Below are 14,154 nucleotides of genomic sequence, written 5' to 3' on the forward strand. Positions count from 1 at the left end.
ACTACTGCGTCTATCCATGGCTCCGGCTGCCGGGTTGGATGCTTGGCTGGCCCATTGAGGCGGGCGGCAGTCGATTGCCGAGTTGTCTTCACACACCATTTTCTCTCCACGTGGAACATGCAAAAAAAAAAAAAAAAAAAAAAAAAAATAACATCCCGGGGGCTCCTAGTCTCGGTCCCTGCGCACTCCATTCCATCTTGTCCCTTGCGCCGAAGCTGCTTAACAAACTTAATCCGGTTTGCCACGGCGCCAATGCTCCTCTGCTCGGGCCACCAGATCGAACTCCACTGCAAGCCCCCGACATCTTCACACGAGACCGTCAGGCACCGACGTTTGCAGACACTCAGCGGCGCAAGTTCTCCGGCCAGTTGCAGACGCTGCTCGAGTAGAGCTCCTCCCCGCCATCAAGACGGCAGGCAAACCCGGCCAACTGTCGACGCGTGCTAGCATTGGGTCCGAGTTCCGACGGCTTCAAACCCCAACCATGGGCTCGACCGATGTGAACGCTGGCAATGCCACGTTGCCGCCTTCCGAGCCGCAGGTGAATGTAGAGCAAGCGACAACCTCGATCGGTGCCGCCCCACCGGCAGCAACACCACCAGCACCAGCACCATCACCAGCACAAGCAGCAGCAGCAGCAGCAGGAGGAGGAGGAGGAGGAGGAGGAGGAGGAGGAGCAGGACCAGGACCAGGAGGAGGAGAAAGAGAAGAAACACCAATGGGGTCCGAGCCTAGGTCCCAACCCCAGCAGCACGGTTCACACTCCCTCGGTCCTCCTTCCTCTTCCCCTCTTTCCGCCCACAAATCCGAGCAGTCTGGGCCCGACATCACCGAGGCTCACACAGAAAGAGCGGATGCGTCAGTTGCTCCGCCCGCTCCGCCCGCTCCGCCCGCTCCACCGCTCGGAGAAGACTCGACAGAGAGGGTCACTGTGGCAGAAACCGGCAGTTCCCAAAATCAGTCGCGAGGAAACGCGGTCCCACCCTCTCCGCTCCGGGACTTCGCCGCCACCACCACCACCACCACCACCACCGCAGTGACTGATCCTGACGACCCGGACACACCCCGCCTGCAAGCGAACGCAGCCGCCGAAGCAGCTCCGTACCGCAGTCTTCCCGATCCCCCGCTGCGTAGCGCCCGCACCTCCATGTCCGAGGGTCCCGTCAGCAATCGGATGAGCGTCAGCTCTCTGTACAGCTTGGCCTCGGCTCGCGGCATCCCCAGCTCGGCGGCTTCGGTCAACGGAAGCGAAAATGGCAGCCTTAGCGCCTCCCCAGTTCACCGATCGGCTTCCGGCATCCTAGCGTCGGGCGGAGGATCCAAACATCACACTGCGACGCAGGCCGAACCCGGAGTGCCCAGCATGACCGCAACTACGGCCAGCCAGGGGTCTCGGGGAGCTCACCAACTCGCGCCACGCGAATCGCCCGCGCAGGCGCAGAATCCGAGCGAGGCGTCTAAGAAGCCCCAGCAGACCGGCACTGCCCCCACGCCGCGTTCTCAGCCCACCAGGTCTAGGAGTCGTGCAAATCGCAGGTTCAGCGGGAGCACCGGCGCCAGCAGTCACCAGAGCCCCAGCGGGGACCGCGTCGTGTCGCACCGACCGGAGAAGGAGGAACACAAGCCTGCTCCGTTGGGCGTCATTGGCGTGTGCGCCCTGGACGTAAAGGCGAGAAGCAAGCCGAGCAGAAACATCCTGAGCCGGCTAATTCAGAATCGCGAGTTTGATGTCTGTGTCTTTGGGGACAAAGTTATCCTTGACGAGGGTGAGTTTTAAGTTTTTCCAAGTTCTCCGCTCATTTCCTATCCTCGGACAGGCTGACTGATAGGTAACAAAACAAAAACAGAGGTTGAGAACTGGCCTATCTGGTAAGCATCCCCCGGCCGGTTCGGTTCGTCTTGCTTGTGCTAAAAACAGCTAGCGACTACCTCATATCCTTCTATTCGGATGGATTTCCCCTCGACAAAGCCATTGCGTACGTCAAGGCCCGCAAGCCTTTCTGCGTAAACGACGTGCCCATGCAAAAGATCCTCTGGGACCGCCGCCTGTGCCTGCGTCTGCTCGACCGCATCGGCGTTCCCACCCCCCAGCGCATCGAGGTAAACCGAGACGGCGGACCGGCGCTGCTGACACCCGACATCTGCAAGTACATCCGGGAGGTCAGCGGCATCACCTTCGACCCTTCCGATTCGGAAGCAGAGAGGATAAGGTCTGCTAGCCCTCGGAAAGTGGAGTTGCTTGACGGCGGCGACATCCTTTCCGTCGACGGCACCTTGATCAAGAAGCCCTTCGTCGAGAAGCCGACCAGCGGCGAGGATCACAACATCATCATCTATTTTCCCTCGTCCGCCGGCGGTGGCGCTCGGAAGCTGTTTCGCAAGATAGGCAACAAGAGCAGCGAATATGTCGAGAATCTCAACGTGCCCCGCGCCATCACCCAACCAAACGACAGCTTCATCTACGAGCGTTTCATGCAGGTGGACAATGCTGAGGACGTCAAAGCCTACACGGTAGGTCCGACCTACTGCCACGCCGAAACGCGTAAGTCGCCCGTCGTGGATGGCGTCGTTCGCCGCAACACCCACGGGAAGGAGGTGCGCTACGTCACGGCGCTGAGCAGCGAGGAGAAGGAGATTGCCTGCAAGATCAGTACCGCCTTTGGCCAACGCGTCTGCGGCTTCGACCTCTTGCGTGCCGGTGGCAAGAGCTACGTCATTGACGTCAACGGATGGAGTTTCGTCAAGGACAACGACGACTATTACGACCGCTGCGCCAGCATCCTGAGGGAGATCTTCATCAAGGAGAAGCAGCGCAGGGATGGACGGACCCCGCCCATGCCCTCGCCCGTGATCTCCGACCCCGATGCCATGTCGGCTCGCGCCGGCCATGTCAACAAGGAAAGAGAGCAGGCCTCTTCGCAGGGCCGCCCGAGCGTGGAGAGGTCGGCTCGCGAGTCTCTTGTCGAACAGCTCCCCCCGGCCAAGGCGGAGTCCAAGCACAACGGCATGCCAGCTAGTCCGCTAGCCAGTCAGCTATCCGGGTCCTCGCAGGACGGCGTCGCGACCACTGTCCCGGCCGCCGCGTCCGCTGCGACGTCCGTCGCTCCCGAGGCCACGGCTCAGGACGAGCAGGAACCGCCGCCGCCGCCGCCTCCGAAGCCCAGCTGGAAGCTCAAGGGCGTGGTGTCGGTCATCCGTCACGCCGACCGTACCCCCAAGCAGAAATACAAGTTCACCTTCCACACGGCTCCCTTTATCGAGCTGCTCAGGGGTCACCAAGAAGAGGTCCTTCTCATCGGCGAACCCGCGCTGGCAAGCGTGCTCGACGCAGTGGACGCGGCCATGAAGGCCGGCATCGAGGACCCTGCCAAGCTCAAAGCTTTGCGCAATGTCCTGATCAAAAAGGGCAGCTGGGCAGGTACCAAAGTGCAGATCAAGCCCATGTTCCGCAAGAAGACGGGTTCAAAGAACGCCAAGTCCTCCAGGGAACAAGACGATGGTGCCGGCAAGGAAGACGAACCAGTGGTCCAGACGGACGAAGATACCGAAAAGAAGGATGGCGGGAAGACGCCTCGAAGGCCGCCCAAGAGGACCGACTCGCTCTCCGGCGTGACCATGTCCAAGTTCACCGCAGCCGAAGAGAGCCTCGTCCTCGACAAGCTGCAGCTGATTGTCAAGTGGGGCGGCGAGCCGACGCACTCGGCCCGCTACCAGTCGCAGGAGCTCGGCGAGAACATGCGCGGCGACCTGGGGCTCATGAATCGCGAGGTGCTCGACGAGGTGCACGTCTTCAGCAGCAGCGAGCGCCGCGTCGTGACCAGCGCGCAGATCTGGGCGGCGAGTTTTCTCGATAAGAAGGACGTGCCCGAGGACTTCATCACCATCAGGAAGGACCTGCTCGACGACTCTAACGCGGCCAAGGACGAGATGGATAAGGTCAAGAAGAAGCTCAAGGGGCTGCTGCGCAAAGGCAACGAGCGCCCGCCGCAGTTCGCCTGGCCCGAGAACATGCCGGAGCCGTCCGAGGTGCAGACGCGCGTGGTGCAGCTGATGAATTTCCACCGCAAGGTGATGCATCACAACTATGCCAAGCTGTACGGCGGCGCCGTGAACCCGCTGAACTCCGTGGCCAACCCTGGCGCGGACAAGAACACCAACGAGTGCGGTTCTTCTGCCGTGTCGGTATCATCTCTCGCCTCGGCCGGATCGTTGTCGCAGGCCAATGCGGTCAGCAGCATCCAGGCACGGTGGTGCTGCGGCGAGGACGCCGAGCTGTTCAAGGAGCGCTGGGAGAAGCTGTTCGCCGAGTTTTGCGACGGTGAGAAAGTTGACCCGAGCAAGATATCGGAGCTCTACGACACCATGAAGTTCGACGCCCTCCACAATCGGCAATTCTTGGAGTGGGTGTTCACCCCGCCCAAGAGCATGCTCGAGGAAGAGTACGGGGTCTCGCTGAACGGCAAGGAGGGCAAGACGTCGTCCTCTGCATCGTCGAGCAACAACAACGCCGTCGATCCCGAGGAGAACACCAAAGCCGAGGAGCGATCTACCCAATCGAACAGCTTGAGCGAGAAGATTGAAACTTCCGGCCACAAGGCGGTCCGGCGCATCTTCCGCCGCCGATCCTTCCTCAACGGCCTGCGCAACGGCGGGGAGGCCGAGCTACCCGAAAAGTACTTCCACCTGCACCGCGGCAACAGCCAAACCAAGGCCAAGACGGACGCACGCTTCGAGCCGCTCCGGGAGCTGTATCAGCTCGCCAAGGTGCTGTTCGATTTCATCTGCCCTCAGGAGTACGGCATATCTGATAGCGAGAAGGTAAGTAGCAGCAGGCAGTCTGACTTGATGGTTGGTTTTAAAAAAGACTGGTCACTCACTCGGTTGTCACGCTCTGTAGCTTGAAATCGGCCTCCTGACATCGCTTCCATTGCTCAAAGAGATCGTGGAAGACCTCGAGGACATGCAGGCGTCGGACGAAGCCAAGTGCTTTATCTACTTCACCAAGGAATCGCACATCTACACGCTGCTAAACTGCATCCTCGAGGGCGGACTCGAGACGAAGATCAAGCGGGCCACCATCCCGGAGCTTGATTTCCTCTCCCAGATCTCGTTCGAGCTATACGAGATGCCCGCTAATCCGCCCGCCGGCGAAGATGGCGCACCCGCGTTCAACTACAGCATCAAGATTACCATTAGTCCCGGATGCCACGTGTTTGACCCGCTCGATGTGCAGCTTGACAGCAGGCATTGCATCGGCTGCGCCCCCCGCAGGAGCTTGACGGCTCATCATGACTGGAAGGTGGTGATTGAGACGCTCAGGGCCAAGTTCCACCAGTAAGTGCCCACCTTTAATTATCATGTCATCTTCTTTTCTTTTTTTTTTTTCTTTCGTTCTTTCGTTCTTTCTTTCTTTCTTTCTTTCTTTTTTACTTCATCAGCCAGCCTAACCTGACGCGCGGCGCGCACGTGCAGAGTGAAATTGCCCAAGACGTTCCTGGCGGTCAACCTCTCGGACGCGTTCACGTTCCAAGAGCGGCAGCATCAGAGCGAGAATGAGGGGAATGAGGGGGACGAGGTGGAGCAAAACGAGGAGGAGCAGAACGAGGAGAGCGAGAGGCTCGAAACGAAGCCGGCTGAGCATGGAGGACAGACGCCGGCTGTGTCCGGAGTTGCGCAGGGCGTTGAGCCGGTCAGCACGACCACCATTAAGGGGGAGGATGTTGCCGGAGGAGGGTCGGCTGCCGACACGCCCACTACCACCACTACCACAGACTCGGCGGTCGATACGACCACGGCTGCTGTGATTGCCGATATCATCACGACGTCTGAGGCAGCTGCGACGACTATGCCAGATCCGTCGTCCAAGCCAGAGAGAGAAGGCAAAGGCGAAGACGAAAACAAAGGCGGAGATCATGGTGGCGACGAAAATTCGGCGCATCAGGCTTGATTTGCGTCTCTCAGATGAAAGGACCACGACCTCGGATCCTGACGCCGGCCGGTATGGTCGTGCCCGGTCGCATTAGTGGAGGATGGCGAAGGGTGTGTCACTCCGAGATGGCAACAGGGCCCGCCATTTTGAGGAAGGTTCATAGGACCTCCTTGTTCTCAGCCGCCAGGGCCGACGTCGGGTGGTCCTGATGAAGCAGATCCCCTGTCGCCTACCAGGATAGAGGGGGGGGGGGGGTTTGTGATGCAGTGCAGTGCGGTTCCGCGCAGCGTGGTGTGGTGTGGTGTGGCCCACAAGTGTAGGTTGTATTGCACCAACGGCGCCCGGGTTCCCACTGCCGGTTTTCCATTTTTCTTGCTCCCCCCCCCCCTTTTTTTTTTCTCTGCGCGGAAAGCCTCCCGAGGACGTTGGCGCACAGGTGGGCATTCCGAAAAGCCGGGTGACCAGGGTTTTTAGGCGGTCAGGTCAGAGCGTGGGAGGGGAACGTCTTCTTGTATGGCTGATGAGGAAAACGGGACAAGCAAAGAGGTGGGGCTAACCGGTGTTGAGTGTTTATCGGCTGGGCTCGGCTTTGCGAGAGGTATATCAACGGGGAGGGAGGAAGAAGGGAGGGAAGAATGGTAGAGGGGCCGGCGGGACGAACTGTATGGTTTGATTGGGTGGCATAGAGCACAAGTACATACACCGTAGACTTGATAAACGAGGCTGTGTGTGATAGACCGGCCGGATGCGCGGGAGGAGACAAGAGACGAGATGATGCGAGAGAAGGAGAAGAAGAAGAAGAAGAAGAAGAAGAAGGGTTATGGGGTCGCAGCTTGGCGATCTGGCCGAGTTCCGGTTTCGTGGAAAACCGTTGTTAGACGCGGGACGGGCCTCCGGCGCCGAGACGGGCTTGGTCGAGCCTCGCTGGGCCAGGGCATGTGCGTCGGCGGCCCTGTCCATGACTTGACGAATGCCGAATTCGGCGGGTAGCCACTTGTGCACGTAGGGTTTGTATGTAAGTACTGTATGTACATACATACATACATATACCAGGGTAGTGTGGCAGCGACGTCTAGTATTGTACGAAATACACTGCCCTTTCTCAAACGGGACATGTGCATACATACATACACACAAAATGGTGGACAATGAATCGGATATGCCTCTCCGGAATCCCTTTCGTTTTGGTGCCAGGAGACAAGCGAGGAGGCGAGCAACTAGGGCGGAGGGGAGGGCGCGGCTCGGCTGTGCGCTCCGGCTGGGGCGGCTTGTCATAAGTCACAATCCCCTGCCTGTCACTTTGCAGTTGAGGTAAAACTGAGAGCCAAGAAACGCCTCTTCCAATCCCCAGCCGGTAACATCACTAGCAATATTCTTCAAACATTGACGGAGTGCTGACGGGACCAAGGTGTGGAGATACTTCTCGCAAAGACATCGGCGCAGTCTGGGGAGGTGGGTTATCGGGCCGTGTCGACAAAACTTACCCTCAACCTTGGTGTATCTGACAGGGTTGGGTCAGGCTTCTCCGTGATTATGTCCTCGGATCGTTGGGAAGAAGTAATGACGTGCTCTCGAGAGAAAGGAAAATGATGTAACGGGCCAGGGGCCTAGACACGATCTTCCCCAGGGCTGTAACGGTCCAAGCATGCAGCCATCTGGCTCGAGCTGGGCTGAGCCTCTTACACCACATAAGACGACCGACGGGCCGAGCATAGAAATCTGGGATGAAAGGAGGGATCGCTGATGATCTGCTGTCGAGCGCACGGTCGTGTCGGCCGAAATGATCTTGGAAAGTGTGATGCCTAGAGTGCGCACCACCGCTGTCCGGCGCATGTAAGTCTGGTATCCTGCCAGGGATGCAACGTCAGCCCCTCGGAAGCGCTTCCGTCCCGTCGGGTTTATTAGGCTCAGTGCGTGCATTGAGATGGAAATCGAGAAATTGATGTGCTGGCTCGGTACGAGAGAAATCCTGGGATAATACCCACGAGTGTGTCGAGCACCAGCCTTGTCTCCGACTCGGCCCACGGTTTGGGCCGTCGCACGTTCTTCGGTGAACACCCTGAAGGGGTCGGTTGTGTGGTTTCTTCTACGGAAAATCGCTCTCCGGTGGCGCGTCAGGACCGGACTGAAGGAAGGCTCAGGCATTGCTTCGCGCACATGTCAATGAGAAAGAAAAAAAAGACCCAGCACAAAATGGCCGGCCAGGAGGAGTGGGATAATGGACACTCGGTTCCAGGCCACTTTCTGCCGATTATGGCTGTACACTGAACCGGACCGTACCATGCATGCATGGGCCCGATCCCAAGGTCGGCAGTAATTAATGGCTGCCGAGTAGGCACACCGTTCATGCGGCTTGTCAGTGCTCGATGCGTCGTCGCTGGTTCAGCGACCTGGAGAAGATGTTGGCGCCAGGCCCTGTTCGATGATGTCGTTGAACTTGACGCATAGGCCATCATTCTGCATAAGGTCGCTCGAGGTGGCCGCATGCGCCCAGAACCACGAGAGCGGCGGGGAATGTTATTACCAATCGGACAGGGCACGGCCGCATCTCGGGCTGCAGCCGGGACGGTGATCCGCCACGGCTGCGTCAAAACGAATGGGGCTCGGCGGCGTGACAACTGATGATTTGCTGACCATGGCTGTCCGGTGGGGATACCAAACACTCGGCCTCGGAATTGAATCTTATTCTCAATGTACTGTAACGGAGATGGTAGAGTGATAAGACGGAGTGGTACGCAGAATCTCAATCACTAGTGCCGAGCTGTTGACGGGGACATCGGCATTCCAATGTGCTATTAGAGAGTGAGGGCGTCGTGGTGTAGCATCGACCCTGTCAACATCAAACCACCTGGTTTCGATCGGCGGCCGTGCCAAGTAGTTATCATGGAAAACTCATAGAAGCCGCAAGCCCTTGCTCGTGTCATGACGGAGGACGCGGTCAGACCTTGGGGCCCCGCTGAAGAACTTCCCTGGAAAGTTCTTTGCCGGGGTTGTTGGCTTGGTCCCGGTTGCCTGCTGCAAACCGACGACATACACTACTCGGTTCACTAGGATCCAAGTTGGCGTTGGCGTAACGGGGCGAGCAGGGACGTTGGACCCATCCCGTCAGTCTTTCCCATGAGTGTCAGGTGTTGTACGTGCACGGCCCGCATTCAGCTTTCCAGGAAGTACCAGTACTAGCACTGAGACAACGGGTGGACGGGAATTCACCCCGGGTGCCTGTTCTGAAGGACTGTCGTTAGCATTCTAATGGACGCAGGGGTGAGCTTATGGAACTGCCGTCACAGAAGAAATGTGCTTGCGTGTCATGACCAAGGCGCAGCAGCGTGGGGTGAAAGGGTAGGAGGGGCACCTCGTTGTGCGGATGCTGATGGTGATTGCCTGGAGTGAGGAAAAAAATTTCAAATTATGCCTCCCCTGGTTCTTAAAGCAGGCCTGGTCGGTACTTATGGAAGGTGCTAACCTGAAGATCCGGATGACCGGGAGCAGGAGGCAATGTTAACGCAGCATGCAGCATGCAGTACCTGAAATAAAGTACCTCCTTCCCTAGGAGAAGGTACTGTACATACATGGGTATATACGCCATCTTAAGTCTATATAAGTTACCAATTAGCAATGTGCTGAGGAACGAACATGCTACGAGTTTTTAGAGCACCAGCCTTGATGCTTGGAGGGCGCAGTATGTACTTGCGCTTCTTTACCGCACTAATCATGGGCACGAGCACACCTTTCATTCCTTCCTAAAATTTTAGGGCAGTTAGGCAGCTGCTATGCAATCGATGCCTACTCGGGAAAAAGGCAGCTCCCATTTAGGTACCCAGTTTCTGTACTATACACTATTTTTAGTTGGCCGGGCCCGGCCCTGTTCACGCCTCACTACCCCACCCACGCGGGCCTTTCCAAACTCAATTGCGAATGGGGCCCAAACGCCATTTGCACTTCGAACTATATTCCCAGCCCCTACTGTCCTAGCGTATGTGCCTAGGTATCTTTGCATTGCGTATGTGGAAAGCCAAATCACGCAGAAGAGTACGAGGTAGGGAATGTTCGGTTAGGAGCCAAGAAGCTTACTCTCACATGTCCGGTGTTGCCCGTTGGCGCTATATCCCTCAAAACAGTCAGACACTGCCGGCGGGGCAACGTCATCCTGCTCATGTCAAACCACGGCGACCGCACGGACTGACCTTCAGGCATGTTCATGCAGTACCTCCCGACAGTTGCTTGACACCGTGCCGAGAGCAACCTAGAGGATATTTTGAGTACCACACCATGTGTGGTCTTTATATATGCTTACCTTGGGTAGATCAGGTCAGACGCTAAGTCTACAGGAGGTGCACAGCTATCCGTACCTATACATGTATGTACTGTACATGTACATACGTACATCAGGTATAGAGGGCACGTGGCTAAGGTTGGTATAGTACGGTCCACTGCCGGCACTGGCTCTGCCGCGACGTGACGCCTTTAACCGCCTTGTTCTTCTGCCAATCCGGGCAGTTGCTAACGTTTCTCGGCTAAAGCACTGTCCTCCCGGGATACATGCAAGGTACCCGTCATTGGCGTTGGACACTCGATGTGCGCTGGCCTCGTGCGACTTGAACTGTGGAGGTTTAAAATAACAAGAATAATAAGGCGGACGTGCCGTGCGCTACTCAACCCCTAGGCAGTGGTTGTTCCTCGCCCCCCTTGCCCCTCTCCTCGTTGGCACCAAAAGTCGGGCCCCACGGCCGAAAGATTGCGAAAGGAAAAGGAATAGAAAGATTGAGCAAATGCAAACGTCTTTCCGCGGGTAGCGTGCTTCTCCTGGGCGCCTCGGGTACTCGTCTCAGAGGTCCCAGCTAATGGCTGCGCGTATAGCGTGTCTCGTCCGTGCCTCAGCCAAGTGGAGGGCGCAACGGGAATTATTCTATAGGTCGCCAACCCTGGCACCACCAAAAGTCAAGTCGGTCAGCCCATCTGTCGCCCGATACCATGTCAGCCAAGGATGATGGCTAAAGCTCTTATAGCCCAATCTAGGCGCGAGAGGGACAGAGAAGGGGTTTCGACCAAGCTGCAAGGGAGCCATATCAGGAAACGCCGGACGGCCGAGTCGCAAGGCTATCCCGGCCAGCAGTGCTGTTCACATCTTTTCCCGCATCTGGCACTGCGCTGCTGGTAGTCGCACAGTCACTGGCTGGATGAAAGCTCGAGGCTGTTTGTTGGTTAGTCTTGGAGCGAACCCCCTGCCTTGGTCGACACGCGTGCTGGACTTGGGAAAATAGAGATTTCTTTTCGCTTATTTCCTTTTAGTCGTTTTAAGGTTTTAATTTATCCTTAATTTTTTCTCTCTTCCTTTTCTCCCCTTTGCTACAAGACAGCACCCAAGGTGCCTTAGGTGCTGGAGAATTATGGCATCATTGATTCTTGCCCAAGTGCATGTATGTAATGTACAATACATACATAACTACATATAGCGTTGGTACATTTAAACCCCGTCCAAACGCAGTACGGAGTACATACAAAAGGTATGTGCATAAAGGACGGAGTACAGAATAACGTGAGGTACGTACGTAGTGTACTCTGACAGACAAGCAGAAAACGGATTTCGGGGTCTCCATGAGCCTTGCTCCCTGTTCCCTGGCCAGCTAGTGTACTGTACGCTAATCACCGTTCTTCTTAGGATTTCGCTCTGACCCGACCCACCTTGTATCTTTGAGCGTTCGACCCACGGACAGCGCCTGAGCCACCACCAGGACAGGGCTGGAGTGGATTGCGTACCGAGTAGGCCCGTGAAGCATCCCGAAATCAGGAACCGAAAACACAAGCAGGCGGATCCCACTGCTCACCGGCTCCCTTTTTCGAACCCATGCCCGATTTTGGGATCATCCTTTGTCGGCAGACGGAAGCCCCTCCGGTGACGCATGTTGCCCGCTCCAAGGTTGTATGCTTGTCTCTGGGTCACTCTCGGGGAAGGCCACGCCATGAAAGCCTGCCTGTGTGTAGGTATGTACATACATGTCTAACTCCAGGGTAGTTCAAGTTTAGTTATCCGGCCGATCCACGACTCGTCAAGCCGTTTGCCCGTGCTCCTGGGAGGAGCCTCCACCTGCGATTCAAAAGGCCGCCTGCTTCAACGGCTTCCATCTCGTTTGGGTCTGCAACTTCTCTCATACAGCTCCATTCTCTTGCCTACACGGTACATACATACTACACTACAATCAGACTCCCGCTGCAGACCTACGTTAGACAAACCACCCCCCTCCCCCCTTCGACAACACATTCGCCCTCCCGTCTGCTCGACCGTCACCCACCAACGGTACCAACGGTGGTCTTTAACATTGGATCTTCCCGCCTCCAGGAGGGTGCCTCGGCTCTATTTAAGCACCCTCGGTTCACCCTCGTTGTGGCCTAGGCTCTGGAAGCAGCCGCATACATACTTACGGATCTGCCCTACCGTAGCCCTTTGGACTACCTACCCGCAACTGCTTCGTGCGGCAACGACCTACCTCGGCTTTACCAGCTCGGCGCCCTTCCACGTTCCGTGACCCAGGTCGCAAAGAAAGCATTACCGTCATCGAGGCGTGAGTGCGCCATCACTCCGCCGTCCGTTTTGGGGTCGACACTAACACCACCTGAGAAGCAGCGAGGGGCATTCCCACTCCTTTCCTCTTTTGAGGCGCCCCTGCAGCACACACCTCGCAACCCCCCTCAGAAAGTTAGGGCATCCTGGGTTTGGCTGGGTTCACACCATATCCGAGGGCAGCTACTCTTCGGAGTTACCCATCTTGCCCTACGTACCTGACCGACTACTAGTACCAGGTACGGTAGTACTCCTCTTGGGTATCTGATACCTCACCCACATCCGGTTCGGTGATCCACCACCTCGACGACCGACGACCGACGGCCGAGACGAGTACAGCGCAATCGGAAAACAAGATGGCGCTCGCCAGCTATAGCCAATGCGCGCACTCGTTCGTCATGATCAAGTCAGACAACACCTTGATCGAGTGGAGGTGCCACGACTGCCACGACGGCCCGTTCTGGTTCATCTGGGAATGCCGGTACTGCCGGCACCACACGTGCCGGACTTGCATGGACAACGCCTAAGATCCCCGCGCCGGCAGCGCCCGCCTGTGCCTACCTAGGGTACCGACACTCACATGGGTAGGCGGCCCCTTGGGGTGAGGGCGATGAGGTGCGGGGGAATGGCGAGGTTTCGATCGTGCCTGCCGTCGCAAATCTGGGCTTGGATCGGAGAAGACGGTGGAATGTGTGCCCGAGGGAGCGGGAAGAAACCTGGAAAGCGCCTGTCGTTTTCTCGGTTGCTGTGGATGAGGTGGCCTGGCTTGTCTCGGCAGAGCTTTTGAAGTAGGCAGGTGAGTTTCACGCTGGCAACCCAATCGATCCACCGCTGGAACTGCTCTCCCCGGTGCGGGACCGTGGCTGCCCAGTTAGGTGGCGTCTGCTCATGTGAGCCAGCCACGGAAGAGACAACAGGGGAGAAAGCAAGAGAGAAGCAGTAAGGAGAAAGGGTTTGCTCAATCGTGCTTTCCCATCTCGATTGAGCAAGTCGCGTCCAATGGCCTCTTTTCCTGGACAATCCCCAATCGTTGGCCGTGCTCGAACCCGAAAGCGCGGCTGGGTGCTGACAAGCTGCAGGAGACCCGCAACATGACAACGGCCTGACCACACAGCTGGGTCCTCCCATCGCCTTCCAGCAAACGACAGGATGCGAATTGCGACTCCAAAAAGCTCGGATTCTCAAGCGTGCGAGCTACTCTGGCGCCAACTCTCTTCCACCGCCCTCGTCAGGAAAAGAACTCCGATCGTGCAGAGCTTTCCGTTCCCAATCGTTCCCAACGGTCCCGCCTGGCACACCAAGTCAGTTCACATGCTCGGTACTTTTTAACTCTCACCGTTTTGCTCCCAAGGAAGCTCCACTCCACCGTAATGTCACCATGCACGCGACTTGCAGCAGGACCTTGCTCGTTCCCTTGACACAACACTACGACTACACGGCTTTTCTTCTTCGTTTGTCTTCTCTTTCCTTTTCATTTCGGTTTCTATTTTTTTGCCTTTTATCTTTTCTTGTGCATAGATGAGGAGTTTGCGATAGACGGATTAAGTTATGGCACTCTTGGTGGGGATAGACTTTAGGGTTCATTGCCTGTGCACGACCACTGAATGGTAACGGATTTGAAGTTTACGAGGGCTGCGGCCGGTACTTTAGAAGGTGGGGTGGAGGA

At 57.1% G+C, this 14,154-nt stretch overlaps 3 protein-coding genes across 3 annotated transcripts; 2 read left to right on the top strand and 1 right to left on the bottom strand.

Moving 5' to 3' along the window:
- Positions 1–718: 718 nt before the first annotated feature.
- On the top strand, positions 719–5,947 carry P884DRAFT_199774 (histidine phosphatase superfamily-domain-containing protein; the record flags this gene model as incomplete). The annotated part of the gene is made up of 5 exons (XM_069438252.1): positions 719–1,766; positions 1,848–1,869; positions 1,923–4,818; positions 4,898–5,334; positions 5,473–5,947. 5 exons carry the CDS (start codon positions 719–721, stop codon positions 5,945–5,947), a joined length of 4,878 nt encoding a protein of 1,625 aa, XP_069297806.1.
- A 506-nt stretch (positions 5,948–6,453) lies between these two features.
- P884DRAFT_16693 (uncharacterized protein) lies at positions 6,454–7,324 on the bottom strand. Its single transcript, XM_069437286.1, has one exon. The coding sequence runs from the start codon at positions 7,202–7,204 to the stop codon at positions 6,533–6,535; it is 672 nt and encodes a 223-aa protein (XP_069297807.1). The 5' UTR covers positions 7,205–7,324; the 3' UTR covers positions 6,454–6,532.
- Positions 7,325–11,698: 4,374 nt separating this feature from the next.
- Positions 11,699–12,910, top strand: P884DRAFT_16758 (uncharacterized protein). Its single transcript, XM_069437289.1, has 4 exons — positions 11,699–11,846; positions 11,943–12,224; positions 12,368–12,493; positions 12,552–12,910. Exons 1-4 carry the CDS (start codon positions 11,830–11,832, stop codon positions 12,754–12,756), a joined length of 630 nt encoding a protein of 209 aa, XP_069297808.1. The 5' UTR covers positions 11,699–11,829; the 3' UTR covers positions 12,757–12,910.
- Positions 12,911–14,154: the final 1,244 nt, after the last annotated feature.

This window comes from Thermothelomyces heterothallicus (assembly GCF_042370625.1).
Source record: "Thermothelomyces heterothallicus CBS 202.75 unplaced genomic scaffold P884_scaffold_10, whole genome shotgun sequence".
Taxonomy (NCBI): domain Eukaryota; kingdom Fungi; phylum Ascomycota; class Sordariomycetes; order Sordariales; family Chaetomiaceae; genus Thermothelomyces; species Thermothelomyces heterothallicus.

Bases quoted from the DNA above. Each gene is read 5' to 3' on its own strand.
- P884DRAFT_16693 (XM_069437286.1), bottom strand. From the start codon at position 7,204: ATGACAAGCCGCCCCAGCCGGAGCGCACAGCCGAGCCGCGCCCTCCCC.
- P884DRAFT_16758 (XM_069437289.1), top strand. The intron at 12,225-12,367 runs GTACCAACGGTG...GCCCTACCGTAG, and splicing joins TCGACCGTCACCCACCAACG to CCCTTTGGACTACCTACCCG. The intron at 12,494-12,551 runs GTGCGCCATCAC...CCTGAGAAGCAG, and splicing joins TTACCGTCATCGAGGCGTGA to CGAGGGGCATTCCCACTCCT.